This window comes from Barbus barbus (assembly GCF_936440315.1).
Source record: "Barbus barbus genome assembly, chromosome: 22".
NCBI lineage: Eukaryota > Metazoa > Chordata > Actinopteri > Cypriniformes > Cyprinidae > Barbus > Barbus barbus.
In genome coordinates this window covers 17203823-17218311 of record NC_136750.1, presented here as the reverse complement: position 1 = coordinate 17218311, position 14489 = coordinate 17203823, and the positions used below count along the sequence as shown (strand labels likewise).

Sequence of the window (14489 nt, the reverse complement as noted above, 5' to 3'; positions counted from 1 at the left end):
GACCTCAAAACAAATGTAATGAAATTTGTCACTCAGCATTTTTTGTTTTTTTTCCCAAAATTAAATAACCTTTTAAAAATGTTTTTTAAAGATCTATTTTCAAGAACTTAAATGCTAAATTTGTCAATGTCTAGAGTCACGACGTGATAAAACCATTAAATAAAAAAAATCTATATTATTCTTGATTACATGTTCACATCGAAATTAAAGATATTAAAATATTTTATAAAAGGTAAAAAGTATTTCTTACAATATCATGGGTTTTGAGATTACCTTTTTGGGCAGTCGCAACATTTTACAACCTGAAATAACCTTGCATTGTCATAATTTGTTTTATATAATTATCTGATATTTTAATCTGATAGTTATACCTTGATACAGCCATAAGGGTCTGCAGGGATTCTTTCTGTGATATAATTTCCTGTTTGTTTCTGGATGTGTCTCACCATATTACTTTTTATCAATTTGAAGTTTTAAAAATATTAATAAGCAATGAAGTAATTTTGTGAAGTAGTTGTTCTAAGAAATGTTGTTGCTTTTTTATTATTCTTTTTTTCTTCTTCTTTCATTTCTGCATTGCCCTTACTTTATGGCCCCCAAAAATATCAATTTCAAAGTCAGTGCACCCTACATTTCCATTTCTTTGTGAAAAAAAGCATGAATTTGACAAAGCGAGAGTAAAAACTTACATTGTTGCAAAAATATTAATGTTCGTTTGAGCTTTATATAAAAAAAAAATCTGAAACATTTGCATAATTCTAGCATATAATTAAACTAGAACAATTAATTGAAATTGTAATATTTTACAGTATTACTTTTACTGTATCATTTAAATGTAATGGTAAGCATAAGACACTTTCAGAAACATTTTTGAAAAACTTACCGACTCCAAACTTTTAAACAGTACGTTTAGTCTGTATGAAAATGTTATAGAGATTATTAAATAAAGGCTATTGTGTTGTAATGCGTGTTTTTAGTGATTGATAAACAAATAATTTGTAATAATTACGTTAGACTATAAAAATAAATGAAACGTAACAACTAGTTCCCAAGCTATTTCTTATGACACCCAAGTAATAAATCTTAGTTAAGGTAACAAAACACATGGAGTAAATGGTTCAATTTTAGTTGACATAACTTGCTGTAGTTTTCTAAATGTTTGACCAATTAAAACATTTTAGAATGGACTATAAAACTAGGTCAGTAAAGATTGAGGCAACTAAAAACTAACAATTCAGATAACACTTTGATGTCAGAAATTGACTGAACGTAACATTTCTGTGAAACTAGTTACTAAATGAGTTGAAACGGCTTGAAATTTGTTAGTGTATGCATGAATAAACTGGAAGAAATTAAAAATAAAAACATTGTGTCATGTCATTGACCCTTTTATCACACTGGGCAGATGTGTACAGCAGTATGTTCTTTACTGATAAGTTATCACAAATACATTCACTTAAACATGTAATGTGTGTCACATACAAAAGAAATCCCCCCCCCCCCCCTAGATACAGAAACACCGCTACTATGTGGCTTTAACAAATTCCAAAGTTTACACACTGAACATTCCTTCACGGTCGACCATCTTTGAGTACACAAGAGTGTGTGAACGCTCTGATAGCTGCCTCACTGTGCAAACATGTTCAACTACACCAGAGTGTTCAGACGGTTGCAGTTCACATGTTCCACAAGTATTACTGCACATTAATTCAAAAGTTGTAACGCCTGCTAATAAATCACAAAACTACTCACTATGTCTTTCTAAGGCAACTTTATCAAGTGTCACATGATGCAGCATAACATCATCTACTTGAGGCACTAAATTATTGTCCAAAATATCGTCTAGAAAAACGCATGTAGCAACGTAGTGGTAAAACCCCTTTAAACCATTTAAAAAAATGTTAATTCTAAGTCTAAATTGTATCATGTTAAATGTAAAAGCTGACAACAGTCCTACATTCAGTCATGCTATCTGTGGGCTCAACAGACATATAGACCGTAAAGGCAATAAATAAATGACATTCTTAATTTAGACTTTCTTTTTTAAACTACACAAATGGTCCCAAAAAGTTAAGACTAAAGACAAAACGAGCCTCTCATTTTATTCTCTCAGATATGCTTCCACCTTGTGGCCAAACATGGCATAAAATGTGAGCAAATAAGACACAATGAAACATGTTAAAAAACATGGGATATGAACAAATAAAACAATGGCAAGGGACTTTTTATAAAATAGCCTTAATTAGAAATTAAAAACCCTCTTAAAGTTGAACACTTAAAAACAAAAAATTCCCCATTCATATATTGCATTCTCACATTTGGTTAGAAATTTACCTGAAGTATTCAGGTAATCTATGTTTTCCACAGCATCTCTTAGGTCCAGTGTATGAAACCATTTGGAATGAGGCTGCAAACGCTCATGTTGGAAGTTTACACGGTCCTGTGTGCAGCCGCAGCGCACCCTGTCTGTGAAGTGCACTTAAAGTTCTAAATTCCAAAGGCATTGTGTGTGGACTGGCACTGGATGTGTAGTGGTAAGTTAGTGTATCGTAGTAGTGGTACTTGACTGGTTTGCCGTCAGGATCATGAGCGAAAGGCCAGAAGCCGTACAAGTGGATCTCATCACAAAAGCGTGTAGCCAAGGTGTACATCAGGAGTCCGGTGGTGGGTCTTTTGATCTGGACATGATTGGTCAACCAGTATCTGAAAGAAAATCGATGATTACAAACATAAGACCGAGTGCATGCTTTCTTACAATTCAATGATCTATACGGTTTTCTATTTGTAAATCAATTACATTGAAGGGATAGTTAAGAAATCTGAGAGATTTAATTTAATGAACAACATTAAATTAAAAACTTTTGTAACATTATAAATGTATTTCCGGTCACTTTATCAATTGTGTCTTTACTGAATAAAAATAGTGATTCCTCTCAAAGAGAAAAAAACAATCACTCAAAACTTGAACAATAGGTGTATAAGGTTTTAGAAAAGTGCCAGTCCAAATGTAACGGGGGATTATAAAATCCTAAGTGTGTTAACAGCTAAGGTTACTAAAAAGAGAGCCTTAGCTCAGCTGCTGAATTTAGGCTAAATCCCCTTTTTAAAATACTCTTGCTAAACTCGCCCACATCCAAACCTGATGGCTGTGCCGCTCTTCCACGTTTAAAAGGAGAAGATCAGACAATTGAACAATGTCCATTAAGATGCACTGAACCCTCTCCAGTCCACTCACCCCTGAATAACCCTCACAATGGGGCTCTCCCTGTGTATCCGTGAGGTGTCATTCATTCCGAACAGTTGAGGAAAAAGGGGGGCCTGGAGGAAAGGAGTTTCAGATAACAGAGGATCCCATATCTTAAAGCTACCTCTGGTTGTTGTACTGCTTTCTGATTCATTTGGGATTTTAAAAGACATTCTAAACATTCAATTTAATAATATTTTAACCTGTAATTTATTCCTGTAACGGCAAAGCTGAATTACCAGCAACCTCCAGCTGTCAGTGTCACACAATCTTTTAGAAATCTTTGTAATATGACGATTTGCTCAAGACAGATTTCTCAAATGTTGAAAACAGGTGTGCTGCTCAATATTTTTGTGGAAACTGTTAGACACACACACACACACACAAAACAGTATTGCATCAATTAAATATTCTGTCTGCTAATTCTGTAAATTATAGAAGGCACTGATTCAGACCTATTCAAACTGGTAACTTTATAAATTTATGCTATCTTTGTGAATTATTAATTAAAAGAACCAGCTCATAAGAATCATTGTTTTGGCATGCATCCTACAAGAACAACTCAATATAAAGTATTGTACCACATTCAATACGGACAGCAAACCTACACTGAAAACATATAAAATGTAGTTTCTTTTGCTGCAACACTGATCATTCATCAACAATAACAAATACATTTTCATATGGTTACTGAAAATAAGCATAATTTATTTGTATTTTTTTAGATTTTAAAAATAGAATGCACCATCTAAAGCTATTTAATGACTTAAACTTGCTCATCTTCCTTCCATTAAAAACTACATGGAATTTCTTTTTCAAAGTTGTAAAAGAAAAAATCCTGAAGTACGCTTGACAAGAAAATATTTGTTTTTCTAGTATTGAAACTTCATGTTTAATTCGGTTTCTTTGTAACTGTTTGTGAAATTTACTAGCAATATCTGAGGTTCTGAAAAAAATTAATTGCAGATCTTTCAATTTTTTTTCTTCAATTGTATGCAGGTGATATGATTTTTAAATGAGCCATTCCTTTACAAATGTACTACTTTTTAATCATTTGATCAACTACAACATATTGTAATGGCATATTTTCCTCAATACACCATTCACTGAACAGCAAAAACCCATCCTCGGCTAGGTGCATTGTAAGGATGGTGGACTCCAGCCACTCTGCTCTGAGGGAGGGCTGAATAGCGGACTTAAAATATGCAGAGGTCAATGAAAGAAGCAAAGGTTGCGCGCTATTTAAAGACAGCCGACTACAATTGAGCCCAGAGGGGCTTGAATTCATTGAGCGAACTTACAAAGACCTTCTGTAAAAAAATACAGCTATATAAATGCCAGTATGCACTTAGTGTGCGCCTCTATCCACTTAGAGGAACAGCCCCACGCTGTGGTCACAGAGTAGGATGTGAATGTATTGATGCCTGAACTATAAATAGCGAGAGGCTTGATACACCTGCTTCAGCAAGCATGAGTGTTGAGTAGGCTTAAATGCACAGACACGTACCCTCTGACAGCATGGAGCAGACGCAGAGAGGGGAAGGCAGTGCGGACATTCACGGTATGCAGAAGAATTAGGCGGATGGCCCACTCCACTCGCTCCTCTCCTCCTTTAGCCATGAAGGCAGGGATCCACAGCACACTCCCGCTTAGGCTCTGCAGCCTGTGGACGAAGCGCTGTACCCACTCCTCACTGTTCAGGTCCTGAAAAGCACGCTGCACCACAGAAGGGTTCATAGTCACCAGACTGGTGCGCAAGCCCACATTAGTCGCATACTCCTCCACTGGAGCCAGGTTACACCTTGGAAACAGATATACGGTTAAGTCTTAATATTATCTCAAGTTAGTTCCTTTACATATTGTATATACAGTATGTCACATGGTGACATATGATCAAGCCTTAGTTTTCTAGTAACAAGCAATTATCAATAAATATATCTGACGTTTATTTCACTGCATGTCTACTTCAAAGAGACTATACATTACAACCATAACATACTCTACACAAATGTGTCAATGCAGATCTTTCAAATAAGGGTTGCGTTTTTGCTGTTGCCGAAAGAGGTGCGATACCACATTAGATAAACAGTCTTTCACAGTTATTTTTCTATAGAGAGTGCAACAGCTGGGTTCTGGAAGTCAAAATACCTTTCAGTTTACTACTCCATAGGGGGCTTTTTTTAAATAAGTTCAATAAAAAAAAAACCTTTCAAGACAAACCTACTGTCTGCAGGTTTTATAATCTGTTGCAGGCGTTTTTTTATTTTCTTTAAACTAATCATATTCCTTGCATTTTGCTTGTCACAACATCTTTAATCCAATTATTTTATATTATATTTTATTTTACATTTTTAATTTGATTCACAATGATTCATGGGATTGTAGTTATTTCCCTCATTAAAACTGTTAAACACAGTCTTGTATACCTTGTCTTTTTGAGCAATTTTAAGTGCTTTTCTGGCTTCAAATACAATTTTGTAATATTTTGATTCACCTTAGACCGGCTCGATTTGGTTCATAATGCTTTTGGCTTATATTGCTTTAATGAAGACTTTTAAAAATCTCTATGGGAAAAAAAAAAAAAAAAAAGCTATTTCAAGTCAACTACAGCCACAATGAAGCAAAGTGTTTTTAGCAAGTAATTAAAAGATACTGTTCACAGCACATTGCTTGAGTAATAACATTTAATGGAACAGACCTCTGAGTAACTCTGTCGCTCCCTTCATCAGTACATTTTTGTATGGGAGCCACTGGAACAGTGATGATGAAAAATACATCATGCCTGAGTCTATAAACATGAAGTTAACAGAGGCCAGAGACGCTGAAGATGGACAAAAAGAGGACAAAATACTGTAGCAGGCATAGCAGCTCACTGTTCAAGATGCTTGAAATATAAGAAAATATGAATACTGAATTGGGGGTGAGGGGTTATATGAATGTATCACTGAAGGGAACAGTCTTCAAAAAAAATTGATCGCAGTTGCATTTTCTTTTCCTCTTACCTCCTTATAAAGCAGTGTTTATAAGCGCAGCACTGCTTTGTTTACAACAATAACCAAAGAAACGCTATACTGCTGCTGTTCCATAAGCGCCACCTGCTGTTAGAGAGTGAATATGCGTTGTCATTTAGCCCTTGTTGTTTTTGTTTCATGCAGATGTTTTACGTAGCATCATTTTACAAAGATAAAGTCAGACCGTTCTGTTTTTGCTTTAAATATTGAAATTATACAAATTAAATAAAAATAAAAAAACTCATGCAACATGTGTAGCCTTAAAATGATTAAAACGCAGTGGTTACATAAAAACAAATTTGCTTGTTATAGAGCAAACAAACAATAATCAGCTTTTAAAAAAATAAAATAATCTGCAACCAGTATTGGAATTGGCCAATTTGCTTGTTTAATTAAAAAATAAAATAAAAATAAAATTGGAATCTGCATCGGCCATGAAAAATTATGATTGGTACATCACTAAATAAAAGGCCTCAAATTGGAAGTACAATCTGCCCTGGTAGGAAAAAAAAAACAAAAAAAAAAAACACTTCCATAATGTACTTAAAGTGCTCTATTTTCACGCACTAACTTTGTACTTAATATACTAAAAAATACTTTTTAAGTACTTAAGATAAACTTAAGCTCATCTAAGTACTCAACTGTGCTATTTTGGGACGCCATGAATGTGAACTAAAATACGTTTTTAACATACTCTGTATTTTTGTCAGTCACCACTTGTACACTTGAGTGTACAAGAGTATGAAAGATGGATTCAAGTGAAAAATTGAAAAACCCTGCTGGACTACGGAGCATCAAGAGTGACAAAAACAGCTAAAAAGAACGAACGAGTAAATGACCTTCACTCCAGACTTGCTTCATCTTAAAGCAAGTAATTTATCTTTGTATAAACTACAACATTAATACTACAGTAGGCATTATCTTCTCACATGCAGAATACTCCTACAGACTAAGCAAGTGCCTTTTAAAGCTCATCCCATCATTTAAATAAAAAAAAATCCATAAAAGACACACAGAGGTGACTTTAAAGCACTGAGCGCAGTGTTGGCATTATCATCTTGCCACAATACCTGGAAAACCTTTCAACACTGGCACCATGCCGACTGCCGAGGCTTAGCTGTCACGGTCACACTCCCACACAGTCTTGTCCTTGCCCAGCAGAAAAGCCATGCCAAACACACAGGAGGGATTTAAGTTCCTCCATTACTTAATCTTCGAGGCTCTGTATGTCCGTGGACTGGGGCTGAATGACATTAATGTCCTAAGAGCACAGCTGGGCTGATGAAGACTAATTTAGGATTGGGAATCTCACAGTATTACACTAGTATATCACATGAAGCACACTGCTGTAAATGTTTTTTTCAAGCAAACAGCTTTCAGCTGTAGGCAGAGCACTTTACAGGCAAGTGAACTTTAGTCACTTTAAGAAGACAGCCTAATTACGTTTCCAGGACTGTGGCTTAGTGTGACTTATACAAATGTCATATTGGCTCAGCTGGTCACTAATTGCAGTTTGTATCACCCTTCAGTTCTGAAAGCCTTCCGACGTAGCCAGGATGTAGTACTGATAGCTATTTCAAAAGTGTATTGTGTCACATTGAGATCGTAATGCGTTTGAAATCCAACCATTTCTTTAAAGTAAGTTTTTTTTAAGTTGAATGTAGAGAATTTGAATCTACGGCTGCAAAGACACAAACAGCACAGACAATTAATTTAAAAATGTTTCAAATAACAAATTTCACATTAGCCTTTCTGCTCTGAGGTATTAATACTAATGATAAAACCTCTGTATCTGAGATTTTTTCTGCCTGTTATTCATAAAAACAAGTTTCCGAAAGTGTTTTTTTTTTTTTTTTTTACACTGAAGCACAAACACAGTTATCACTTAAATAAATCTGGTATTAAGGACCAAAAAAAGGAAGGTTCAAATTATTTATTTTAGTGAGTATTTTATAAATAAATATCGTAGTATATATAAATAAATATCGTAGTATATATATATATATATATATATATATATATATAAAAAAAAAATCTAGTTTTAGGACATCGCTTTATAATTATTCTTTACAGCTAGTTTAGGAGGTGGATTTATCGTTTGATTCAGGATGAGAGGTTACATCAACAGCACAAACTGTTGAATGCTTCGACACAAAATAGAAGAAAAGCTGTTTACCTAATGACAAAGTCATGTGAATCAATCTCTCTGCCGCAGCTACTATTCAGTAGTATCCCAGAGTTCCCTACAATGGCACATTGTTTGTAATGCTGGTTCTTCATGGGAGACACCGTTGGCAAAAGGTGGTAAAGGTTCTCAGAGATGTTTGTGGTGCTCTGGCGGTCAAATATATAATGAATTACATCTCCGGGTTTAAAGGTGCTCTTAAGAATTGAGATGTCCCTCTCAGCATCTAGAAACCTCAAAATGTTTTTCCTGGAAAGAAAATGACAAATAACACTATGAATGCAAAAAAAAAAAAAAAAAAAAAAAAGGGAGTATTAACAGGGAACCACATTCTTTAGAAATGCCATACTGTGCATTTAAATAAATTCAAGCCGTACCTGATGAGGTTAGACAAAGTTCTGTTCAGAGTCCATTCGGGTGAGGATGAATTGCTGGTTTTGCTCTTTATGTCTGGCAGTGGAACTGGAGGAGAAGAGGCTTTGCTCTTTCTATATGTGACTAGTGAAGTAGGAACAGCATTCAGGACTGAATTTCTGATGGAGGAAAAAAAAAAAACATGTTTACGTGCACGTCTGCGAAACATCACTGTTAGACAGCTACAAATAACAACATCTGTCACCTCGAAAAAATAGTGGCAGCTATGTTCAAAAAAATTATTGAAACCCTAATAAATCAGTAATATGAAGATAATTAATATTCAAATAATTTCTAAATAATTTTAAATAATTAATTTCTTGCTTTAGGTCTGAGGTCTGAGGTCTTTAACACTGAGAAACAGACTTAAATATGTGGTTGCAAGCAGACATTTTCTCATGAAAACACCATAAATCATAAATGATATAAATCAGATTACAAACCTGTTGGACTGAAGGACAAAGCTTTTTAAGTGAAACTTCTGTGAATCCTCAATGTTCCTAAGAGCAGAAGGCATAAAATATTCATCATCATTATCCAGTAATGACCATTAATAATGCTCTCTGACTAGATAATTTAGGTAAAGGCAATTAGACCCCAGACTGGAAAAAATATGAAATTGAATTGATGTTTATTTAGGACTTAATATAAGCCGTTCCACTTCTAAACTCTTTAGAATATTTTGATGGTATAAACACAAGGTTATAGTTATTATTACTGATTAATCATTTCATAAAAATAAAGTGTTAGAATATATACGAACTCCTAGATGAACCACCTTAAATATTATACTCACCCTCAGGCCATTCAAGATGTAGATGAGTTTGTTTCTTCATCAAAACAGATTTGGATAAATTTAGCATCACTTGCTCACCATGTGTTGAATTGGTTCATTATAAACATGCAGCTTTTCACATAAAACGTTAAAATATTGACTGTGATGTTTTTATCAGCTGTTTTAACTCTTATTCTGACGGCACCCATTCACTGCAGAGGTGAGAGAGTGATGTATTGCTGAATTTCTCCAAATCTGTTTTTATTAAGAAACAAACACATCTACAGCTTGGGTGGCCTGTGGGTGAGCAAATTTTCATTTTTGGGTGAACTATTTCTTTCAAACATAACGGCAAAGATAATAGGTAACCAACATCATGCCATCCAAACAAACTCTAACTGCAGGGTGCCCCCCTTCAAAGCAGTTAGGACAGGATAGCATTGTCTCCTTGAGCAAATCAGTCCTATTTGTCTACCACTCACTATAATGTTCTCCATGTCTCCCCCAAAGTCATGGCTACGTGCATTATTAAGCAGACAGAGCACAGATGTCTTAAAATTCTGGGGAGCAGCTTCAAATGCAGATTTAATGGTGGTGTTGCTTCAAAGCGCTTATAACTGCTCTGAGATATACCCCTTAGATCCTTTGTTTGATATGGAATTATATTCTAAATTGCAATAAATTATAAATCTCGCCAATAACTTAAGCAAAAATTAGATCATAAGCATCATCTAATGCCTTCTGACAGCTAGTAAATGAAGTGTGAAATGTCCAAATTGGGATTTTACAATTGTATTTTGTCTCTGGGATATTTTGGGTTATCAAATATGAGGGAGGAAATTTTCCCTTTCCACGTTTAATGGATAAATAGTAATCAGTGCAGCAGAAATATGAAATACAATCTCACGGTATACAGAAACAAGCCAAATACTTTGCATAAAATGAGGCAACTCTAGGCATGATCCATTTAAAAATTAAGCACTATATGCACATCTTGGCAGCACACACTTGTGTTTGAGTGGTTTCTCATGCAATTATTCTTGCAATTAATCCATCTACACACAAACATTCTTCTCGCTCAAGAGCTCTAAAGTGTATGTCCCGAGACAGCGAGATTTTTGCAATTATGTAAGCCTGAGGATTTCTGCTACAGGGTTCAATTATAACTGAGGAAGGGCAAACTGTTCATTTTTGTCTCCAGGCTGTAGCTTTAAAGTCACAAATCAAACAGTAATCCCCTAGCTGTCACAAACCACAGATCAGACTGTCTTTTCACTTGCCGTGAATGGGCGCAAACAGAACACACTCAAGAGTATAACAAAACCACAGCCATCCGTTACAGAGCACCAGGGTCAGCTGCATTTTTCTGATGACACGCATACAAGGTTTCACACTCAGCAAAGTCTGAAGGACTCATTTTGGAGAACTGCCAAGCATTAATAGTTTGAGACTATATACACACATTAACAATATTCAGCAAAATCAGTTCCAGAATGTTATCACTCTGCTGGTAAGTAACTCTGAATGGATAAACGATTAACTTTAAAATCTCACATATCCCCTCCAGATTCTACAGAAACATCAATCTAACGTAATATCACACATGTGAGCCGTTCCCTCAAATTGAAGTACCCACAAACACAGGCTGTGGCTTCGCAAACAATAGTCTTCGGGACAACACATTGTCTCCCTCTTTTGACTTAGACACAGTATTACCCTGTTTGATGAAAGACCAAACCAACCCTCCAGGAAGACACAGTTTAAGATGTAGTCTGTGTTTTAGAACATTGTAGCTGGTTATTTGCTGTTCCAAAATGGTTATTATCTGGTCCAAGGTGGTCATTAAGTTGGTAAGGTGGTAAATCATCTTGGAAAAGCAACAAATCAGCTCAGTAGGATGGTCAGGTTGGCTTTTTGGAATATGGTAGCTTGTCAGACAGCTACTGAACAGCTTAGACCACCTAATGACCAGCTATTTTCCAAAACACAGCTTCAATTTAAGATTGATTTTCCAATAAAAAAAAATTAAAAAAAAAAGTAAATAAAATGCACAGCTCTTTGTCATTTTTAATGGTATATATTTATAAGCCAATGTAATACGTAGCTCAAGCTAGTCCTAAATGGACTGTCCATTGTTTGGGCTCCTACAAAGTCTCTCTTGAGACAATCAAAGCACGGAGGACAACGTCCTAAACATAAACATCACAAACATAAATAGAGTGCAACTGTGCGCTGAAACAAAGACCAAACAAGAACGTGATATACTCATCTGTATTGTTTATTGTACGTAAATCGAATTTACTTACGCGATTTCTTCCTCCACTTCCGATATATCAGCTATAATCACAAATATAACCAGGGCTGTCCCGATTCCAAACATCAGTATTCGGAATTCAAAAGACATGACCGATATGTGCGATTCTACAGACGCGTTGAACTATAAGCGCAATAGAAATCTCTTCTTCTTTACGCAGGGCAACACATGTAATGTTCCTCCGTCTCCTCGACAAAGCCGGACCATTCTAACTGGCCGTGCAGGATAGCGAACAGTTGTCTGCATTAAACATCATGTCCATCAGCTTCTTCCACCTTCACTAAAGTAGTGTAGAGATGAGGCAAGCGTGAACGTCCTTTCTTTTCTTCTCTTCTACTGCTGCTAACCTACTCCTCGGAGATCTGGTGGGTGGCAGTTCCCTTGAAACTTTGCCTGCAAGGTGCATAAACTCACATATGAATGTTATGCATTCAGTTAAGCCGCGTAATTGGTATAGAGACAGAAGGCGTGGATTTGAAATTGAATAATGAATAATGAAATATGATTCCCCCTCTCCGTCTTGCTCTCTTTGTTCCCATTTGATAAAGACAAAGACGTTTGGTTCTCTACGGTGAGGACTTTGCATCGACTTCTGTTGTTTTTATATTGAGCTAATGGTCTTTTCTAAATGATAATACTAAATTCTTGTCCTAACCAGGTGCGGCACGACAGGGTTACAGTGACAACAAGCCATTGGTCTGTCCACAGTGAACCTGAAACAGCTGCACGACGCGACATAATCAATCAATCACAAATCACAGCCAATCAGAACAGTTCCCTCCGTCTGCGCGCTTTCTCGTGTTGCGCAACGTGAAACACATGTTATTTTCACGACTTTCCTGCTGTTATTTAGGGCGGCATGCTTTTCATATTTTTATTTTTTTTGTGGAACTTTAGGGATTGGTCATATGACTGGACCAATGACTGCACATTACAAGACTGTTTTTGTACAGCTAAAATGACAGGAAGTGGCTGACAAACCTTGCACATTAAAGTTAAAAATGTCTGCCCCAGCTCTTATATTTATATTTATATGGAAGAAACAGTAGGCTAAGTGCAGTATGTTTGCTAGTATACTCTTGCTCATCGCCTTTCACAGTCACAGCTGGTTAGAAAACTAATTTAATTGCTGGAGGTCACAATGTCAATGTGCTAATGGGGTTTTGCCTACATTGTAGGGACTTTTGGTAATTTAAACCCCACTACAAACACACACACACACACACACACACACACACAGACAGAGACAGACAGACAGACAGAGAGAGAGACAAAAGCACCTGCTGCTTCAGCCAACAGTCCTTTCATCTTTGATTCCGATCGTCTCTGATTTATTTGAAAGGTAGTAAAACTTTAATTTGCTGGTTGTCTCAGTGATCTACAACCCTGTAAAATCAGGCAGCATAATTGTTTTTTAAGCTAAGATTGACTGGTTATCATGATCACTCACCAAGTGTTTCACAACACCAGATGTTATGAGAGGTATTCAAATTTGCTGTCTTTATAAGAGTGCACCCAGCAGACATAACAGGAAAACAGCTGACAAAATGTTACTTACGATGAATGTGCATGACAGTTTTCACTGTCTTCCAGGCTCAGAAATATACTGAAACAGTCTTGGCATATCATAAACCTACAAATGAAGAAGATTCTCGCACTGTGAAAGATGTACTGTTTATATCACAGTTTCCTGTCAGGTCTAACACCCTCACTGCTTATCAAAATATGCTTGTGTAGGCAAATGTAAGTTAGTATTAGAAAATACTGATATAAAGTGGGAATCTTTGGGATTTTTAGTCCATTTATTATATTTTTGATTCAAATATCACAATATATTGCTGTCATCCCATCATCGCATGCATATTTAGGATGATACTGTTTTTTAGAAATGGAAGAATATACACATAATGATAGTAAACTGAAAGTGTCCTATACTGTACATCCAGCCTATTAATATTTTGTTCATGTTCATTTATAAATTCCTGCATCAAGTTCATCTTGACATTAAACTAGAGGTCTTTGCACAAATTCTCGTCAGAAATTTTCACATGTTAAAAAATAAATATGACCTCACGTTGTGTCAATCACATTTACACACTGCCTCCAAAACTTTCATAACAAAAACCTAAAAACAATTGGACCAGGTTCGATTTTCTGTGCTTTTGCATCCGTAGCAAGCATTTTGATAGGAAAGGATGAAATATAATAGCCTACAGAAAAAAAAAATACTCAGTGTGCAAGGACCTTAACTTCCTATTTTGTTAGCATAAGATCTGTAATTTTCTTTCTTTGTCAAAGTTTTTAATATATTGGCAAATGAGCCCACAAAGCATTGTTTTGTGCCCACAAACCAATAGCGAATTTCTAAAAGAAGCAAAAGGATTCTTATTTGAATCATTCTGATACATTTGTGTGCTTCGTGCTGCCAGGGATGGCCTAGAAATGGTGGTGTCCGTGGAGAAAAGAGTAAGGAAAGGAAAAAGGGGGTCATCTTTCTGCCATATTTTTAATTTGGCCCTCACAATTGCTTTATAGGGAGTCTGTAT

The 14489-nt window shown here is 35.8% G+C and overlaps 1 protein-coding gene across 1 annotated transcript; it reads right to left on the bottom strand.

Moving 5' to 3' along the window:
- Positions 1-1373: 1373 nt before the first annotated feature.
- LOC306888012 (alpha-2,8-sialyltransferase 8B-like) lies at positions 1374-12652 on the bottom strand. Its single transcript, XM_079446104.1, has 6 exons — positions 11936-12652; positions 9298-9354; positions 8818-8973; positions 8432-8689; positions 4752-5045; positions 1374-2703 (listed from the first exon to the last, which is right to left on the bottom strand). Exons 1-6 carry the CDS (start codon positions 12031-12033, stop codon positions 2418-2420), a joined length of 1149 nt encoding a protein of 382 aa, XP_079302230.1. The 5' UTR covers positions 12034-12652; the 3' UTR covers positions 1374-2417.
- Between the last annotated feature and the right edge of the window lie 1837 nt (positions 12653-14489).

Coding starts and splice junctions, on each gene's coding strand:
- LOC306888012 (XM_079446104.1), bottom strand. CDS start 12,033: ATGTCTTTTGAATTCCGAATACTGATGTTTGGAATCGGGACAGCCCTG. Junction 9,355..11,935: donor GAAGTGGAGGAAGAAATCGC/GTAAGTAAATTC, acceptor TTCTGCTCTTAG/GAACATTGAGGATTCACAGA. Junction 2,704..4,751: donor CTGCTCCATGCTGTCAGAGG/GTACGTGTCTGT, acceptor ATTTTCTTTCAG/ATACTGGTTGACCAATCATG.